Raw genomic sequence first — 20617 nt, 5'->3', positions numbered from 1 at the left:
GTCGCGACGAAATAAAAAATTTTTCACATAAATGCATACTTTGCATTTACGTAATGCGTGTTCGATGGCAAACAGTCGGTTACGTCGCAAAACGTGTATATCGCGGCTTGCTCTTCGTTAAATTTTTTTTCGATCGCGATTGACCTGGCCGATTTCTTTTTCACCACCTCCATCTTCTCTTTTTAATCTCGATTTGGTTTCGCATTTCAGGCAAAAACCAAGAATGAAGGACCAACGACGAGATCGCGACGAGTGAAAGTGAAGCTGGGGTAACGCGCGTCCCACCTGGACCAGGCGTGAAAGTCCAGTGCGTAATACGAACGTGAGAGACACGTGGTGTGGTGGTACCTGTCGAAACCGCGCTATCGACACGACGACGACGAGGCGATATTGATGATAACGACGGCGATAATGACGACGCAGGTACGCACTCGTAATGAGAACAATGTTCGGCGCAGTGACGCCAGATGATGATGATGATGATGATGATGATGATGATGATGATGATGATCCCCTGTAGATGCAATTCCAAATCAACGTGCTCTCAATCAGAACGACTAATTAGCCATCTAGCTCTGACCGAGAATTATCTAATCCATTTTTTTTCGCCCGAGGCTAACGTAATTCAATTATTGAAGATTAAACGTTCGAGAATTACTGAGAACCGATTTAAATAAAAGTGCGATTAAAAATAAATAAACATTAAGTATCATTTTTAAAACATTATTAATGAATCGCAGACAAGCATTGAGTTGGATAAAAGTGACGTGACTGGTTCAGACTAATTGATATAAAACCATCTTATTAGTGTCTTCGAGTGAAATCGATTTTTTCATCGATCTACGAGCTCAAGAGAAAATTATTCTTCTGCACGAATCAATCAAAAATCGAAGATGAAGTTTATCACATCCTTATTCGGGACGGGGTCCCCGAAAGCGATGGGCAGGCAGTACATGAAGGTCGGCAGGAACGCCCTTTTCGGTATTAGGACTGACAACAGTGACACTATTTGTTCTGAAAAAGTGCCGAGGCCGTTATCCTTGCTGATCTCGAAGAAGGGAAAACTCAGGCATGGTGAGTTATTATATTCTTTATATAATACGATAGTTATACCCCTATGATAGATTTCGATAAGTTTGACATTGAAAGTTAGAAATCTATCGCGCTCCAAATTTTGATCGCAATTCTCTTACATATACTTCTATCTTGATTTTTTTTATTACGCCATCGCTGTTTTATAACACGTCAGTGTTATTTAAACTTTAGAGTGCCACTTATTAATTTTGAACGTAAATGTTAAGCGGCGAGACTTACTTTTACGTAACTCTCAGGTGGTTATCCGATTAATTTATTATAAACCATGATTCTTAACCGCGACTAATGATAACTCATATTGTTAGATACATGCAATATACATGTCGGCAATCAGACCGAAACAAGATTGTAGTATGAATTATAAATTGCTATTGTTCTCACTCACGGTAGCTTTTTTAATCATTCTATATAAAGACACTCAATTTAGCGCCAATTGATTGCCGTAAAATAGTTAGCTAATTCAAGCATTGCTTGAACACACAAGTCATGTTAATCGATGAAGAAAAATGGTGGATGGTTTATGACAAACAATTTCTCCGTCAGTTTCTCCGAGAGAGTCCGAACGCTCGGAAAACATTTGAAATTTATATCAATGTATTCGCTATTTTACAAGTGAATATATGATAATTTGTTGAATGTTTAGAATGCATTTTGTATTATACATTACATATTGGGCGCTTATAGTTGCACTAATAACATATGACTTATTGGTGAAATAAATTCTTATGTCTTAATTTACAGCTGTAAAGAGAGAATGATAAAATTTATCCTGAATAAATTATCTGTTGTTAACAAAATTGATGCAATTTTTAGGATATAAATTAAATGTCAAATAGCTAAATTTAATGCTCGCTATAAGGTGAGCTCACATATATAAATTATTTTAGAAATACTTCATTTATCTTTACAAATTCTATAACATATAATATATCATAAAATAAAATTTATAGCAGAAGATTAAAAATTTTAATTTTTTTTAACTCTTAATACTTTGGCAATATTATTCACATATTTTTTTCCAATGTTACATTATTATTTCTTTTATTGAAGATTACATAGTCAAAAATATTTAGTGTTGAAAAATTTATTATATATCTGCATTGAAACAATATCTTTTTAATTTAGTTTTTAATATTGTTTTTGAAGCAGTATCTTATATTTTAATCTATTATTTATGAGTAAATCGTATCAAAGTGAGAGCTACCGTATCGTACCATAACTCTTGCCACGTTCAAGGAGCGTGCATAATTAACGTTGTGCGCAAGGTCGTGTAACCAATTCTCATTATATAGTCGATGTATTCTTTGATTATCTTGATGAACAACGAAATTGCACAGTTATATCGTTGTTACATTCGTAATACTGCACTTCGTGCTGTATAATCGATTAGAATTGCGATACAATATTTCATGTTAATCATTGCAAAATTGCATAAGCAAGAAACAAGTAAGATTTTTTGTATAATTATTTAAAATTGTTGTACTTCTTTAATATTAATTATTTTTTTTTTTGACACTTGATATTTCCATGAATTATGAGTCGTTACTCTCATAACTCATTTACTTTGAAATTCAATTAATTTTTTTTATAAAAGATCCATTTTTGCCGATATAGGGTATTCTTGCTTAATTAAAATTGTTTAATTAAAAAAAATATATTTTTTAATTACAAAATACAAGTTATTTGGCTTTAAAAGTTATGTATATTTTTGGTGAGAAATGCGTTTCAAGTTTTTCAGAAAATTCTTACTTGAGAGAAAGTTTGAAATTTAGTATCTAAACTATCCCTGACCTATGATATATCATTGTAAGCTACATGCAGTTAGTGAACATTTCGAAACCGTACCGCAAACGTGCACGGTGTATTCTTGTTTTACCATCGCTCTTGTTTTATCTAGATCTACACATGTAAATCTTTTAGTTAATTAATTTTTATTTACTTTTTCTCTTCATGAAAATTTAATCAGGCACTTTTACTTTTCGTATTTTTTAAAATTTTTAATTAAAAAACATGCGTGTTGTGTGAAAATACTTGTTATTTCTTTATATCTTTATTTTCAATATTATACTTTCTTTTATTATAACTTTTACTTTCGCGAAAAAAAAAGATAATATACAATATTTGTCACTTTTCACATTTTCATTCTGAAGCTCTAACGGTGAAAAATGTTAAACACTCACTACCGCAAATCTAAATGTATAATATAATCGCATAGAAAGACACTACTCCATTAGAAACATGTTTTAGAATAATTTGCAGTTTTTAACATGCGATTTGTGATTGAAAGGATTCAGGATGTTGTTGATTAAAAAATTGCAGCATTCCGAGTGCAATAATTGCAAGACAATTATAAATTAGTAAGTCATCTTAATTAGACCGCTTAATGATCATCGGAATGCATGAAATTCAGTACACCGAACAGTACATTGCTCTTTTCCGCTTGTGCCTCATAAACAGGTGGAATATTATTTTAGATATCAGAGAATGTTGATATTGATATACGTACAATAATATTAACACATATACATACATTTTAAGACAGAAAGTCAATACCGATGTTTGAGCGTTAACAAATTTGCATTCTATGAAGCAGTAATTTCACAGATAAAATTAATATATGCAAATTCTAATAATTAACGTTCAATTAGCGACGTAATATTCAGTAGTAATTCTATTGAAAAATTGTGTTCAACTGATTATAGAAGACAGTAATGATTATAATAAGACTGAGTCATTAACGATAAAATATCTTGGCAATGAAATCTCAGACTAGAGAACTTTCGTTATTTCTTTATCAGATAAAATCTCATAGATAAAATTGTCTGAAAAGTTTTCTATGAAATACACACAACCGTCACGGAAGAGTCGTTAACAGAAGAATTGATTGCGACGAAACATCTTGTAAATATATATGAGTATTATTAAATACTCTGTGCAACGTACCTGGAGGCCGAAGTGCAGTGGGTCAGTGGAACACGAGTGCGATAAAGGACAGGTTGCACAGCACAGTTATACGTTACGCATCACTTCGATTACGCTTCACTATCGCCCTGACACGTTTCACGGTGACATCCTGTTGTAAAAGATTGCTTTTTCAAGAAATCCAACTTTTCAATTCCTAGGAATTTCTTCAAAGAAAGTAGTTAAGTGTATAATACACATATCGTATGTCCATAATATATACGATACACCATACGTAGAAACGCTCGCTAAATAAAGAAAAAGTTTTTCATAATAATTTTTTTATTCAAAGAGAAAAGAAGAGAAAAAAAGAGAAAAAGAGTTGTATGAAGCAATTATAAAATGCAGCACTATCCGACGTTAAAGTCTCTGCTAATATTTTATCCGGCGTTGAAATCTTTGAGAGTAATAGACAGTGAGATTACTTCCTTATAGCATCCGAATTTTTTTATACATTATTCATGCGTGAAATTTCATGTTCCCGCTATTTTTAAATATCTCGCTGCATCTCTTAAAAAAAATAATTTTAAAACTAAAAGAACACAAATTGATCTAAAAACTTGAAGACTGAAAAAAGAAGAAAGAAATTTCCTCTCTTTACTATTTCTATGCCGTTCCGCCTTCCGGGCAAACGTTTTCATCCTGCGACCGTATCCTTCATTCCGCAATACCGTTAGGTTCCGCGAGAAAATATGAGTTTCTGCTCGTCTTGTTTTTACCGAACACGGTGTTAACGGCAAGCGCGGCAACGATTTTCACTCACGCTTTGCATCACGCAAGATAGATACGTTTACGTAATTCGAAATCTCGTTGTCGATCTCAAAAAAATCTTTCTTTTAACTTTTCCCCACGCAAACGGTTTTATTTCCGGAAATCGACGCATTTTTTTTGCGAATAGTTCCTTCCTCTCTCGCTCTCTCTCTCTCTCTCTCTCTTTCTCTTGCTTTCTCTCGTAGCTCAACAAAAATATTACTACTATTGTTTAATAGCTTAAGTCTTAAAGCTTTCGCGTTAATGACGAGATCGTGCAGTTTGCAAGATAAAATCTTGCATTGAGTGATTTATGGAATAATGATATGCGATATAAATCTTTATTCGAACTTAGAAGTTGTGCAATTATTTCGCTCCAGCATAATCAAGTCAAATTATAAAAAAAAATGCAACGAGTGGAAGAATAGAAAGAGTGTAGTATAATCGGTTGCGTGCTTACGAAATCTTCACGATCGATTATGGATTAATATATAATGTTTATTATACACTATTATGTATGAGAGTGTGCTCGAAAAGCGTAACATAATCGCAGCCAAAACACTCGATTGAGACGCTAAGGATTTAGCGATCGAGGACGAAGGGTGAATAAGTCTTTGATCGAAGAAGCACGATAAATCATTTAGCCATTATACATCGTAGCGAGGCGCATTGACATTATACTATGCCACATTCATAGATCCGTGCTATCGACTTTCTAATACGCTCATCCTGCAACGCGATGGGGCCATGTCCTGTCATTACTTAGCGTTATGATATATACAGGCGATTGCAAGCGGGCGAGATATATATGTATACGCATCATTATCGTATCACGTGAGGCCCGTGTCTGACCGCATTGTGTCACGTCACGTGAAGAAGCGCGGTGTCATCATTTTCCATTTCTCCGATTATGGGTCAAACACGCAGACATGCACGCATATTTGTATACACGAGACCATTTGATATGATATACCCTCCAATTCGTTTCTTACTTAGCATCGTCATATTTCGTCTGTTTCTACTTGGACACGACAAAAGTAAGAGAACCAGTCTGATTATACATCTTGTACAAGCTAGATAAATGTTATTCCGCATGCGAGAACGTCTTCGAAGCCGTATACTTTCTTTGAGTCATTGGACGCTGATGATTTAGACGAGATGCCTTATGAATGAGTGAAAATTGAAAGTTTTACGACACAAAATTCTCGTCGAGTACTCGAACAATCAGTGAATCTCATATTTAATATTGGCAATTAAAATAAATGGCAATAAATCATAAAAGAAAGTGATGGTCCATTGATAAGAGGCATTCAGCGCTTTTGTATAGAGATCCGCGTTCGAAAATCTCAGTATATATTCATAGTTACTATATAAGATACACAAATAAACGGTCAACATGACATGTTTATTTCAAGTTCATAAATTAACATAAATTACTCATGAGTCATGGTTTCATTATTGTAGAAAATTGCGCTATTTTTCTGTATTACGGAAGTCATTAACACACTTATATCAATCAAATTACATCAATTTTCTCATAATAAAAGTTTTGGCGTAACTGCAAGAAGATCATAAGTTGTAATAAGCCATTACTTGTACATACAAGATTACTAAAACGGGAAAAAAACTGTGCAAAAACACTATTCTTTATTTTATACGTTGATATTTTGTAAGCAAGAGTTGCATTCAGATTAAAGTAGTACTGTAAAATTATTCAAGTTATCAATTATTCAAATCTATTTAGTTTTTGTCATGCAATTTTTATACATTTAATAGCAAAATTACATGACGGTCATGTGGAATAAAATAAGATCAAGGAAACAAACTTTTAGTTCTGCGTAGAAGAACTGGTTTGTATCTTACTTATATCACGTAATTTTATTTGGAATAGAATGCGATTGAGATCAAGTCTATTTGTAGCTGCATTTTATCCTCTATCTTATGATTTATTATATTCGTGACTTATTTATCTTTTTAAATTTGGCGAATCTTCTCCATACATATGTCAAATTTATTGTTTTTTTACATATAAAATACTTGTAAAGTTTTTTTTCTGTATAACGAAGATTTTATATCTCGTATATCGAAGATCTAACTACAATTAACGAGTTAAATTAATTTCGCAACGCCAATGTAATATGATCAACATTGACCTTAAAACACTGGAAGAGCGGTTTCAAATGTGTGCTGATTTTCTAAAAAAGTGCATTCCTCTGTTTCTCACCGAATTAATCTAGCAATTAAAAACTTTAAATGTGCATGAAATTTAATTCTATTTGAGGATTTCTAATTATTTCATAATTACTTTCTGCAATGTATCGTGCTTCTTCGTATTGGTAGACTTTCTATATGAAATATAATATATAGAGAATTGCACGGCAACTCAAGGTCGGTAATTTCTTAGGGCATTGTACTCTCGTTCGAGAAATCGAGATGGTGGTTCAAATGGCATGGATCCAATGACGAAAGATCGAAGGTCATAGAACAAGAGATATCTGCACTCCTGCACGGTTAAGATCGTGTGCTTTCTATTCACTACTAGTGCCTGAAACAATTAGGATGACGAATATGTCGATGATCTTATTGTGACCTACAATAATAAAATGCAAATTAATTTTATTTTAATTGAATGATGACAATTAATTTTTAGACATGACAGATGCTCGAGACAAAATAAAATATAGAGTCAATGTATCAGCATTTTGACGAATGATTCACTCTTATAAGATTAAGCATCGAGATTAAGATCTTTAGCAGAGACAAGTAAGTCGGAGTTCCAGCAAATATATATACAATTCAAATCATGTAGAATCTGAGAAATCTGAAATTTAAAAGTGGTCATTTCTACTATGCTAATTTGTATAGTTTGCTATGAGTCAGTACAAATCAATCTCGTGTCCTTAACTGTACGGTTATTTCGCTTAACGATATGCGGGAAATTCCCGCGCGAGTAAATAATATTTAAATTTACGTTCTTTTTTACTCCGATGAGTCTGACGAGCTTTAACGACGATATCACAATGAACGAAGTTCATTCGTCACTCCTCGAGATCCGTTTAACATCAATTTCCCATTTCAATGGTGAATTATTATCTAAAACAAAGTTTGTGGGTCAGAAAATTCCTCAAATCATTGTTATAGAGCAAAACACTCTCGATGAAGTCTGTCAGAAGATAGCAAGTCATTGTCGTCGATTGATAGCGAATAGTGAATAGCCATAAAAATATAAACTGCAACAAAAGATTGAGGGTAAAAAAATTTATAATATTGTTTAATGTAAAAAAAATAAAGACGTAAAAAATCTATACTATTGTTTAATGTAAAAAAATAAAGACGTAGAAAAGGATGATACGTCAAAGAGTTGTTAAATAGAAAATTGCTGCGAATGTAAGCCAAAGGTGATTTGAAACGGAAGGTTCTTATATGTCGAAGGTTCTTACGATGTACCGGACGGTGATAGTTGACCGTGACGTTGAATGACTCGTATCTAGTAAAAAAAAAAATACATCGCCTAAGATTAAGAAATCCACTTGCACTGCAATAAGAAACCAGCCGGAAACAGCCAGCAGACCCAACTGTTTTGCGCAATTTTGCGGTTGCGCGACCTGTCGCATAACTTGTATTAAAATCCTGTGTAGAACAATTCCGCCTCTCGTCGAGTCCGTGACAGTCAAATCGGCGAGTTAATGTATTAAGTATACTAACAAGGATATCGTACTTACTTAGCATCTTCATATTTTACATTCTTTAGCACCTAGATTGTAGATTACTTTGACCTTAAAAAATTTAAAGATCTAAACTTTACGTCCTCTGCATGTATGATTTCCTCTATACTAGAATAACTGCAAAGTCATGATATAAGACCGCTGGACCTTCACACTTTGAATGAAACGCATGTGTATTCTCAGCTCGTCGCGAAAAGGCTCGGCTCGCTGCGACTTTACGTTCAATTCGATCCAGACAATCCCTTTCTTCGGAATGCAGTCGGAGTTACAAAATCGTGACTGCCAACAACATAAATACGCAGCGTTGTCGCATGTTTTTTACGCGATCGTTGCAAAACGCATGTATATTATTCATGATGTATAATTGGCGCGAAACACACGACAGGGCTGGTCACTTCGACGATTTTGAGATCACTTTCACCCATGGCCAGGACTGGCTTCAGGCGTTCTAAGAAATAATCTATAAGAGGCAGTCTTCTTGTCAATCAACAAGTCAAGATGAAACATCTATATAAATATTCTATTTTAATCTTGATGAAAGTTTAATACATCAATTCTTAAATTCAATATACCAATTTAAATCCAATCGATCAATTAAAATACATTTACGTTTTCCCTTGCTGTTTAAATTTATTAGAAAATTATAAAGAAAACTCGTCTAATATAATGTTGTATAAAAAAAGTTTACATTGTAAAGAGGAAATACGATAGTTCGAACATTGATAGACATTCAATATTTATTTTCGAAATTAAAATCTTATAGCTTCTTTTTTTCTCTCACTTTCATGATATAAAAAGACATCATTTAATTCTGTCGTACCATAGGCATGTTTAAATTCATATAAAACTATAACTTATATAAAGAAAAAATGGAAGATTTTAGATATCTTATAATATAGTATTGCTCACATGATATATGATGTTCGTAGTGATTGATGATTAGATTTGCGTTAGGATTCAATCATTGCATAAATGTAGTGAAATCGGCCCTGCTCATGGTCCATTACTGACAGATGACCGACTCTCTCGATATGTAAACGTATATACTTTCCGAATCGACACCATGAATATCCTCGCATCCTCGTGATGTGTTACGTATAATTGTTAAGCAACCGAAACCATGAGATAATAAGTGGAAGAGCTGCCCAAAATAAGTATGTTACGTCATTTTGGTGGTATGCAATCAGTACTAATGACGGTATGAAAGCAACACATTTCATGGAAATTCCCTTAATTAATATATATGTATTTAAAACTATATATTTAATACTTCCATAATACTTCTCCTCCATGTCGAGTATATTATTTAGATTTAAAGATCTTTAATTCTAGATAATATAAGGTTGAATTGTGATAATGTAATTGAATAAAAATTATAATTCGTCGATCAGCTGAGTCACACCTAAACTAATTTCCGGTCTAGTTCAGATCGTCTGTTTAGATTAGAAGATCTATTGCAATTTACGATACAAATGATAATCTAGAAATGAAAATAATATCTAAGACTCGAAAAATTTTTATTATAGATATTTAAGATAGAATCGAGTAATTGTGTTCTATAATTGATTTATAAGAAGAAATAATTCTATCTATTCTATCTATTTATAGAAATAATATTAAACGCTGTTACAATGTTCATAAAGTTTTTTTGAGACGTCGAGTACGGCTTCAACATTAATTCATTTAATTGTTATAATTTTTACAAAAAAAAAGAAAAAAAATTGTAAAAATATAAGTATGTCAAGTTTGCTGCGAACTGAAGTATCATATCAATGTAAACGAATGTTAATGAGAGTTGATATCATCACTCATATCAAATCAATTTAAATGAGATTAGCTTCCTTGGCCTGCATACAACAAAAGTAGTGAGATATGAATACTCCATCCTAGAACTTTGCCATTTCAATCATTTCCTTATACTTCTGCAAGAAGTTTGTTAGCATAAAATTTGCAAATTTATTTACGAATAACAACGAATAAAAACTAAAGCAATATCGAGAAAAGAATAAAAATAAATGTTTATGATAAAGCGCAGATAATTATCACTTTTCACCGTCGTCTCGTTATGCTACTCGTTAATTTTTTGTTTATGTTCAAGAAAATGCTTCTTGAGTAGAAGACAATCAAGTATCTTCTTGAAACTCAAGAAAAAAATAATATCGCCGGAGGAATTATTTTCAAGCATACTACTACCAGTAGTGCACATTATCATTCAATGAAACATCAAAGTATATACAGTATATATAGAATTTTACAAGATATTAGATTGTTCGGGAAAATTTCCTAATTATATTAATTTTTTATATTTTGTCTATTTCAAATATATATTTTATTTTAAAAAAATAGATATACAAAGTTTTTTTTTTCAAATCAAGTGTATATCTTTATTTCATCAAAAAGTGATAGATATTTGTGTTGCACTCAGCTTATTGTATATACGTATATATAATATATGATTTAACATATATTATATAATATATGATTTGACATATATTACATATACGTATTAAAAATCATTTAAATAAATGAAATTACGAAATAAATGTGAAAAGTGTACGTATCTTTCAAGATACATATATCTGTCCTCTATGCTCTTTCTATTTCAATTAAGACATTGCAATCATCTTGTAGACATATGGCTTGCGTGACTGTGGATCGATGTATAATAAGTATGGCTGGACCGGATGTCGCAAGTTCGATGCATTAGACACTATAATGATTAGATGGATTTCGAAAAAAGTTGCATGGCTGTTTCATGGCATTCTCTAGCGGGATCAAAGCGAAGGTCTGGGGCTGCAGTTCAGATTAAGGTGTCATTAAAGAAAAATGTGAAAGGTTTTACAGCCGAGATTGCGTCTCCCGCAGAATACGTGATTGCGCGTTTTTATCATCCTCTTAAGCGAAATAGTATTTGTTTCTCGCATTTAGTTTTTTTTTTTCGTTTTAAATCGAGAAATGATCCGAATGAACGCATTTTCTCGCACTAAATCATGGAAGGAAAGTTGAAGCGCAGCTAAAATTGCAACATATAGAGAAAAAAGTTTTTTTCACATTCTGTTGAATTTTTTTAATGCAACTTTGTCTCGAGCCGTCTTCAAGTTAACGTATGCATGTTTCTTGAATTGTCATAAACTATTTTATATACGGTTGCGATAGAATCAAAGATCTTAAATCATTCAATAAAATTTACATTTTATTTACAAAAACAAGGTTTTTCATGTTAGATGACTTGCATTCCAGGTTTCTTAAATCATATAGCTGCCTTGATCTTTAACATCTGCGATTCGAAAAGCAATGCGACACTTATATTGTGGCACGATAGATAGATTGTGACTCTAAATAAATTGATTTCTCTGACTTTTTACTTTGTCATCTTTATTTTTTCAAAGAATCTGTCGAAAATATTCACATATTTTATTATGAACGTCTATATATAGTATAATGGAAGACGAAGTTTAGTTTATTTACATTTCTGATTAGTACAATCGTATAAAGCAACTCGTTAATTATAAAATCAGAGAAATTCGCCTTTTATGGTCAAAGAATGCAGATTCGTTTAATTTTGTAAATATTAATATCGCCTGATACATTCATAAATCGTGGTTGATCCGTAAATTGGCGGGTTGTAAGATCCATAAATTGGCGGGATGTATACTAGAGTTATCATTAATTATTTTTAATTTATTTCACTGCTGACCAATCTCTTATTTTACCAAAGGTTTAAAAGTCACAGCGTAACAACTCGATCGAAAATATTATTTTTATTACACTGTAATGCATTGCTACTAAATTCTTGTATCAAGACTTCTTATATCAATATTAATTTAGCAATGAATTTTATGAGTAGTTTTAGCTTAAGAATAGATGATCATGTATATGTTTAATTTCTCAGTTCAATTAATTACGATACATTTTTTATTTGTTACTTATTTATTTGTAAAATAAAGAATAAGTGATTGTGATTTCTAAAAATTATATTGAATATTTATTGTACGAAAGTTACGAACACCACAATGTAATTGGCAAACACTTTTTTTATTTTTAATAACGAGGATTCCTGTTATACAACTTTAAATCGTTATACAACTATAAATCGATGAAAAACTAGATAGAACAGCTTTTAAACTACTGATGCAGACGTATAACAAAAACTTATAAGAGAGAAAAAAAATGATGACCATTTAGGATTTATTTATGAACACATTCCAATAGCGTTTTTTTTACCAATAACAGATTTTATATTACAAGGATATGGTCTATCGCTATATATATTTTATTTTTTTTTTCTAAATTATTCCGGAAATTTTTATCTTGTATTATTTTATCGCAGTATTTTATTTAGCAATGACATCACATGCAATTCATTATTTCCAGGTGTAAGTTTTTAGTTATTAAATTATTTTTTAATTATATAAAAATTATTAATATTAATACAATATTAACATTAAAACAGTAGTAAACAAAAATAATATAAGCATTTTGCTTAGATAGCTAAGAAAAGTTATCTTCATTAATTACGTAAATCGTAAAAGTGTATCGAAGAATAATTTATACTGATGTAGTGTTGTGATGTAGTTTACAATCGTACTTTCATTCGCAAAATGTTAATACGCGAATGCTATGATTTTCGCGTCATGCATGATAGGCAAGCAAAGAAATCGTTTTCAAGCGCGCTTAGGAATTACGGGGAGAGTTCGATGTCAAGTGTGCACGTGAAACGCGTGCACGTAAATGACTCCATTTCTTTTCTTATTGCGGCATTAGTAAGATTGCACAAAATTATGCACCAAGAAAAGCCTCTCGCAGTTTAAGAATCTTATTAGACGAGTAGATTTGCTTTAAATGAAAGAACTTTGATAATGAAACGGAGGAAAGTGAGTGTTAAAAATAAGAGAAGTGCAATAGTTAGAGTCATGCGATCTTAGTCATGCGAAGAATTTAATTTTTTATATTATTGTTTTCTAAATAATTTCTAATGGACTAATCGACTTTTTGTTTTGTATAATATATTTAAGACTAGAGAGTTTAAATATACATATTAAATTATACATATATTCTAAATAGTGATATCTAAACAAATATGTATATACATATACATATAATTTCTTCGTTTAATTATAAAACTTAATGAAATACTACAAAATAATATATATGTAAAATGTATACTTAATGCTTAGATTAGATTAATAATTAATTTCTAGGGTATAATTTTATTTTCTGTGTCTTATGTCGGAAAAAATGATTACTATTTATATATAATTTGATCTTGTTTCACGGCGAATTTAGGAATGTTAACAAGAATTTGTCGGCTCAAACCGGAACAAATTGTAATATAATAGCCCGTTTCGCTACGGATTTATTCGTTCTTTAATAGTAACGCGAAAAGTGGCGTAGTGTCAAATTGCTTGATTACTGTCGGAAGAAATAGTTTAATCTTACAGAATCCTTACGCGACAGTCACAAAAAATGTATACAACCCATGACGAGAAGAAGTAATGTTCTAGAAATGTAATAAAAGCTCTGTGGCACAGATTCTCTCTCATTGAGATAATTATCCATGTCTAATTTCAAGATCTGTAATACTCTCGACTAGAAAACTAAGACGGCTTATAGATATTAAACGGTATCTAGGCTACATTGCGGCGACTGATTGACGTTTACTACGATCATCAGTGTTATGCTCTAATAGTATTAAGTAGTAACATAAATATGTGTCGTTTCCATGAGAAAGCCCCTCGGAGGAATTTCTTTATCCGATGTAATCCTGACCTATATAACACAAATGAAAAGTTTCAGATTAAACGATCGGAGTAAGAAAGTTGATAACATAATGCGCGCGAGAAATCTTTACGCAATATGCGAGACATCGATATCTCGCTTTTATAGGAGACGACAACAGTCAATAGAAATTTATTCGCTCTCTATAATACCATATATACATACAAGGGATCAAAGAGAGAAATTAATCAGGGACATCCTGTACGCGTTGCAGGAAGCTTTCCCGTAAGCGGGTATCCGCTTCTTCCGTAAACTGTAAACTTTCTAGCCAGCGAGACGCAGCGTTTCTCGCACAAGCACGCATAGCTGCATCGCTGTAAGTCTATAGCTGCGTGTTCGCGCGACGACGAGTTCAGTGCGCGAGACGTTGCAAAATCGTGATTGCACTTCGTCGGGAGGAGAATTTTCGCTCTTACGCTTTTACAGGAGGAGTGAGAGGGAGACGGTGCAGCGCGGCTTGGGTAGACGCAGCGCAATGCAATATATCGAGAGAAACTGCACGCATCGTACGCGCGCACGCACGCACGCACGCACGCACCGCGCGGATGCTGCGGCTCCGAAATCGCGCGGCGACGTTACCGCATGTAACGAACGCCTGCCTGCTTGTAACACGTAGGAACGCGGACATGCATCTGCGGCCAATTAAAATACGTTGATGTCTGGGTATCGTTAGACACGCTGCGTATATACCTTCCGGGCGTCTCGGATATCTCTCTCTCGCTCCTAGGAGGATTTCTCTATTTATTTCGCTAAGTGTCACGAGAGAAGTTAATTCCGCGTGAAATTGCTCGAATCACGCGTATTTATTATAGGGGATTTTTCATACGGATTAATTAATTTTTTTTTTTCGAAGAATTAATTAAGATATTGTATCATAATTTTGAGAATTTAATCATAATCGCGGTCTTCTTTTTGTTGGTCGTGTGTATGCGCGATTTAACATCTCTCTGCAGATGATTTGCACGACGCGATATGGGGAAAACTTTCCTTCTGCTTCGAAGCCGTAGGAAGCAATCACGTAATCTCTATTATGATGGTTATATCCCGCAAGATGAACGGATGGTACAAGTGATGAACAGATGATTCTCGCGAACGTGTTCTGCATCCGTCCCTCGAGAATTTTTTAAACCTCCACTCGAACCGGAAACAACGTTCGCGTATTACATACCCGATGATACATCGCTGATGTACCATCTAATGTATGTAATAGGATCATGGAATGCAATTCAACGAAAAGGTCGAAGGGACATTTCTGAGAAATTCCTTATAGAGAGAAGAGAGATGATTCGCTTCTTCGATCACTATATAAAGGAAAACTGTTCTATTTTTTTCAAGACAAAATAAAAAAGATAAGATCAATTGGAATAAATATAAATCTTCAATTTTTCCAATTTTTAGATTTTGAGAAAAACTCTAGATATCTTTAAATTCCTTTTCCAATTCCTGATAATTCTTGATTTGTTTACTCTTCAATTTTTCTGATTCTCAAACCTTCTTAATTCTTAAAACATCTAAAAATACCAAATATGACGAGCAAATAAATATATGGTTGACAATAATATCAATGACATGTATATATTTTATATCACATTCTTTAATCCAAATAAGTTTTAGACGTTTCGACTTTACTTGGTCTTTTTCAATATAAACAATAAACAAAATATTGTACTTACAATCAATAGCCACTGCTACAGTTATCGAATTGCGGTATAATATACTTCGTGAAGGTTAATCAAACGTAACAACAAACACATTTAATAATACATTAATAAAAATACACACAGATAATACTAATATACATCAACAGTCACTCTCGAGACATCATAGTGAAGCTTTATACAATAATTGTAATATGTATTCGAATATCTCTCAACACAACTGTAAGTCAACATCAAAAATTATTTGATTATTCTTATGCACTGATAGTTCTCTGTTTCATTTTCTAACACCATAAAAGAACTACAATATTATATTATGGACAGCTTAAAAAGACAATTTCTCGCTTGACAACGACGAATTTTTCTTTTTAAAAAACCTAAAGTGTCTCGGAATAGTTTCACAAAATGACGAGAGACATCACGGTGCATGAGGATTCGCTTATATTTTTTATAATCTGACCGATCTATAAGATGTTGCGTCACTACCTGTTTTTTTATTCGCCTTATTAATTTATTATGTTTCAAATGTGTTTGTTGTTACGTGTATGATTACGTGTTTGATTACGATGTATCGCAATTCCACAACTGTAACAGTGGCTATTGATTTATTGTAATTATTTTGTTGATTGTTTATATTGAAAAAGACTAAGTAAAGTTGAAACGTCTATAACTTATTTGGATTAAAGAGTGTGATATAAAATATATATACCTACATATGTCATTTGATATTATTGTCAAGCATATATTTGCTCGTCATATTTAGTCTTTTTAAATAATTTGTTGTGTTACAATATACGAGCCATATGTTTAATTAATTGTTGTTTCTTGAAAGATCTCTCAAATCTCTTATATTTCTCCAATTTCTCTTTCGCGATCTAAAAGCCGCAATAAAAATCGCGTTTATCGTTCATATCGCATTTCCGGTGCTCGGGACTGCTATGCAAAGTATGGTATGCAGTGTAATGCCAAGAGTCCGCAGAGATTACGATGTAAGTTAAACCGCGAGTTACGTAATACACAGTTTGTAACTGAGTAGCTCCTTAAACTCAATAAGAGGGAAACAATGAGCCATTAAGTACCGCTTGTTCAATTACCGATAGTTAGACCGCGATAAGTGATATTCAGCGGCTTTTATCACGCCACCGTGATTAAAGGATCGTCAACTATATGTTCACATTGCTTGATTTTATGTTCCGAAGAACCTGCAAATTAATCTCACTTAACGAGCTGCTCAAACGTCGCTCGCTATTTCATCGCGACCGCAACCGATAATCGATGATTTATTTCTCTTGTATTTTTGCGTGACAAAAGAAATAAGATAACTTATAAACAATATAATAGCATTGTTTTTTAAGAGGACGATTAATCTTCAACGCCCCCAAGAAAATTATTCGCTTATTTATCCTTTTGATTGGAAAGAAGTTCTTCGATCTCGTGCAAAAATTAATTAAAAATTTTAACAATTCTAATATAATTTTCCTTCTGCTTTTTAATAATTATATTAATATAATTATCCGTAATCTTGTTAGCTCTATAGCTTTTTTCACGAACACGTCGATAAATAATTTATTATTAAGCGAAACTAGGACGGAACGAGTTAACGACCGCGATGAAATTGTAGATCATCACTCGAAATTATCAGCCGTTCGCGGAATACTGACAAGAGAAAAATTAGCGATTAATCAGGGCGAGATCGGTGTTTTGCGGTTTTTTTTTTCAAGCACGCATCTTCTCGAGGTCAGATTAAGAAATCGAACTTCGGGCACGTCTGGCCGGTGGCCGGCATCTGAGAAAGGAGAGATCGCAAGGTGCGTTGCGCAACGGTCCCCGGATAATTTATACCACTCACGGTTAACAAATACCACGCACCGTAGCTTTGTGTGAGCAGCGCGCGAGTTATTTTGCACTCTCTCTGTGGTATGCGAACTATAAATTGCCGAACAAACGTTGCATTTGCCGATGTTGATCCTTTCAATCGCGTGGCGCTTATTATTGCTTTCATGTATGAGAGACTTATTTACGCTACCGCGATACCCTCGGACGATATCACGGACAATCAGCTCCCGTTATATCTGTAATCGATGCGGCGTGTGAGATTAAACTGATAATTTATCTGTTCACTTCAACGAAATTGTTTTAGATCGGCAATCTCTTAAGATCTAATTATTTATACACTTGAGTATAATTTACGGTACGGTACGTGCAGTTCATTTTAGGACGTAAATTAAATTCTTTTTATTATTACTTTATATTTCATTTTTGTTTCTTTTCTAATGAAGATTATAAATGAATCTTAATTTATGTTACGAGTCATATTAATTCTATACTTTAAGTCTTTACTTATACAATATATTGAATCTCGCAGAAAGGTCTCTTGTAAGGAGATTTGAATACCGTCTCTCTTATAGAGAGAAACGATTGCAAATATACGTGAAATAGAAACTACGATCATAGAGAGATAATGTTGTAATATTCGTCGAAACTAAACCGAATTAACTGGGAGAAAATCGTGCGGATATATGTAGAATGCGGATACAGTTTAAGTAATCGAATGCTTTCCGCTAACGGAAACAGCAAGAATGAAAAAGGAGAAAGAATTTGCTACTTATTTAATTATATAAATAGTCTTCAATATATGAATGTCAATTAAAAAAGTCTATAATATAAATGTATACATTTTTATTAAATCAATAAAATTAATAATTATTGCAAGATATGTATGTCCATATGAATATATTAGTAGGTCAAGCTAGATATAATTAAGATATAGCAAAAAATATTTTTCTCTAAAATAAAACATTAAAATTAATTGAGAATAATGACAAGAACTATAATATTTAACAATAAAGCCTAGAAATAAAAAATTGGATAAAGCGCAAAACATTTTGACCACGTAAACTATGTAACTAGGTAAATTAGAAAATTAGGAAAAGCATAGAAGACAGGAAAGAATAATTTTGATCTAATTTATTTTTGTATTAAATTTCCTTTGATATGTAGTCCGTCGAGAAAAATCATCTGCAATCGTCAATATTTGTTCAGTTATTGTGCAACTCAAGGTCGTTGAGTGGCCCCAGGTGAATTCCTTGACCAACGAAATTCTTGGAAGTTTCATTGAGAAGATTAAAAGGCCAGATCGCCGAGTATTTTCCTTTTTTTTGGTAGCTTTAGTGTTTTTATCTTTTGTTCGCAGTCTGCTATTTACGCCTCTTAAAGAGATTGCATTTACTGTTATCGAACTGATAATTCCATGACCGCAATTAGCGCATATTGTAATGTAAATGTGGATTTGCTTATAAGCAAATAATTTGATGAAGGATGAATCAAACAACATACAGAGAGGTATTTTTCTTATTTTTGCCTACCGTAAATAATTGATATCAGAATGTTTTCCATAAATTGCGAGCGCACTTTAATGTACAATATGATGCATTGCATCGATGCATCGGAGCTTTAGCCGGTAATTTCAAAATTGCATCATTAGCGTCCTACATTTAATTCGGGAGTGAAAGCATGTTGACCGACTTATACGCAATGAAGAATTCCCAATGATGCTGGGATCTCGTAACAATTATGTAACGAAACGCTCGAATTATAACATAAGTTATGCATCTGGCCCGTCACATTTCGGAACTTTATTCAATTAACATTACTTATGCTTTCTAAGCAGAAAAATGTGCAAATGTTAATCATTCAGTAACAATCAGATTTGCATAATGATTTCAAACACTTATGTATAATTATTGTGAATTGTTTAGCATAAGGTTAATAAAAGTAATTATCAACCAAGTAAATAAAACATAACACTCTTTAAATGTATTTGAATTACAAAAAATGATAATTTATTAGTTTTTATCGTACATTAATGAGCGCAAGTGTAATTTGTCGCAAAAAATATTGACATTTATTAGCAATATGCGCTTTGGCATCTTATGTTAACACTTATCATCTATAATCGATACTTTCATTACGCAAATCTCTTAGAAGTTCTAACTATAGGATCAGAATGATAAAGATTATTTAAAAACAGTTACACACATGTGTATATACATATATATAAGTATAATTAAAATTGTAGATTAATCGTTGTCAAAAATATTCTAACCTTCTAATACAAATTAATTTATTAATTCGTGAAATTTTATTTGTGTTTCGAGCAGTTCAACATAATTTATGTAAGTTTTTATCTACACGGAGTCTTCGTTTAAAATCTTCTAAGGATTTACAAATTCTCAACAAATAACAGGGACTACCAGTTTGGTAGCAAAGAGTCTCTTGCTTAATCTTGATTCTAAGATCCTAGGCTATTGCTATGGAAAGTGTGTTTCGTAATATATTTTCCAGGTTATTTACGCACTATTCTACGAGGTAAGCGTTTCTATTTTGTATTAATAATTTATTCAGCATAAACTTGTAGTTGTGTTATTATATATAGCATTTATATACGTATACATACACATACACGCACAATTATTTCAATTAAATTATTTTTTAGTATGTAGTTATATAATAGCAATTTCGCAAAAAAACAAGAAATTAAGCAAACAAGTAAAAAAAAAAACGATATCATATCGATTATATATCGCACAGCAGAGTAAATAATATCTAGTAATTCTACCACTCTGTTTTAATGATGTTTTTTCTAAATTA

At 32.4% G+C, this 20617-nt stretch overlaps 1 protein-coding gene across 3 annotated transcripts in view; it reads left to right on the top strand.

Moving 5' to 3' along the window:
• dsb (scavenger receptor class B member debris buster) overlaps positions 1-20617 on the top strand; it is a 39148-nt gene that overhangs the window by 11989 nt on the left and 6542 nt on the right. The window contains exons 2-3 of one of the 3 annotated variants that reach the window (XM_029302852.2): positions 211-423; positions 521-1074. In XM_029302852.2, coding sequence (XP_029158685.1) covers positions 894-1074 — 181 coding nt within the window. In that variant the 5' untranslated portion in view covers positions 211-423; positions 521-893. Of the gene's footprint in view, positions 1-210; positions 1075-16116; positions 16190-20617 lie in introns of those variants that run through there. The other 2 variants (XM_029302851.2, XM_029302854.2) reach the window with 2 other exon arrangements.

Source organism: Nylanderia fulva, unplaced genomic scaffold, assembly GCF_048542155.1.
Source record: "Nylanderia fulva isolate GAGA-0341 unplaced genomic scaffold, ASM4854215v1 Scaffold34, whole genome shotgun sequence".
In the NCBI taxonomy this organism is placed as follows: domain Eukaryota; kingdom Metazoa; phylum Arthropoda; class Insecta; order Hymenoptera; family Formicidae; genus Nylanderia; species Nylanderia fulva.
Note: the sequence above shows the minus strand (reverse complement) of the source record. Positions and strands in the feature narration are given on the sequence as shown.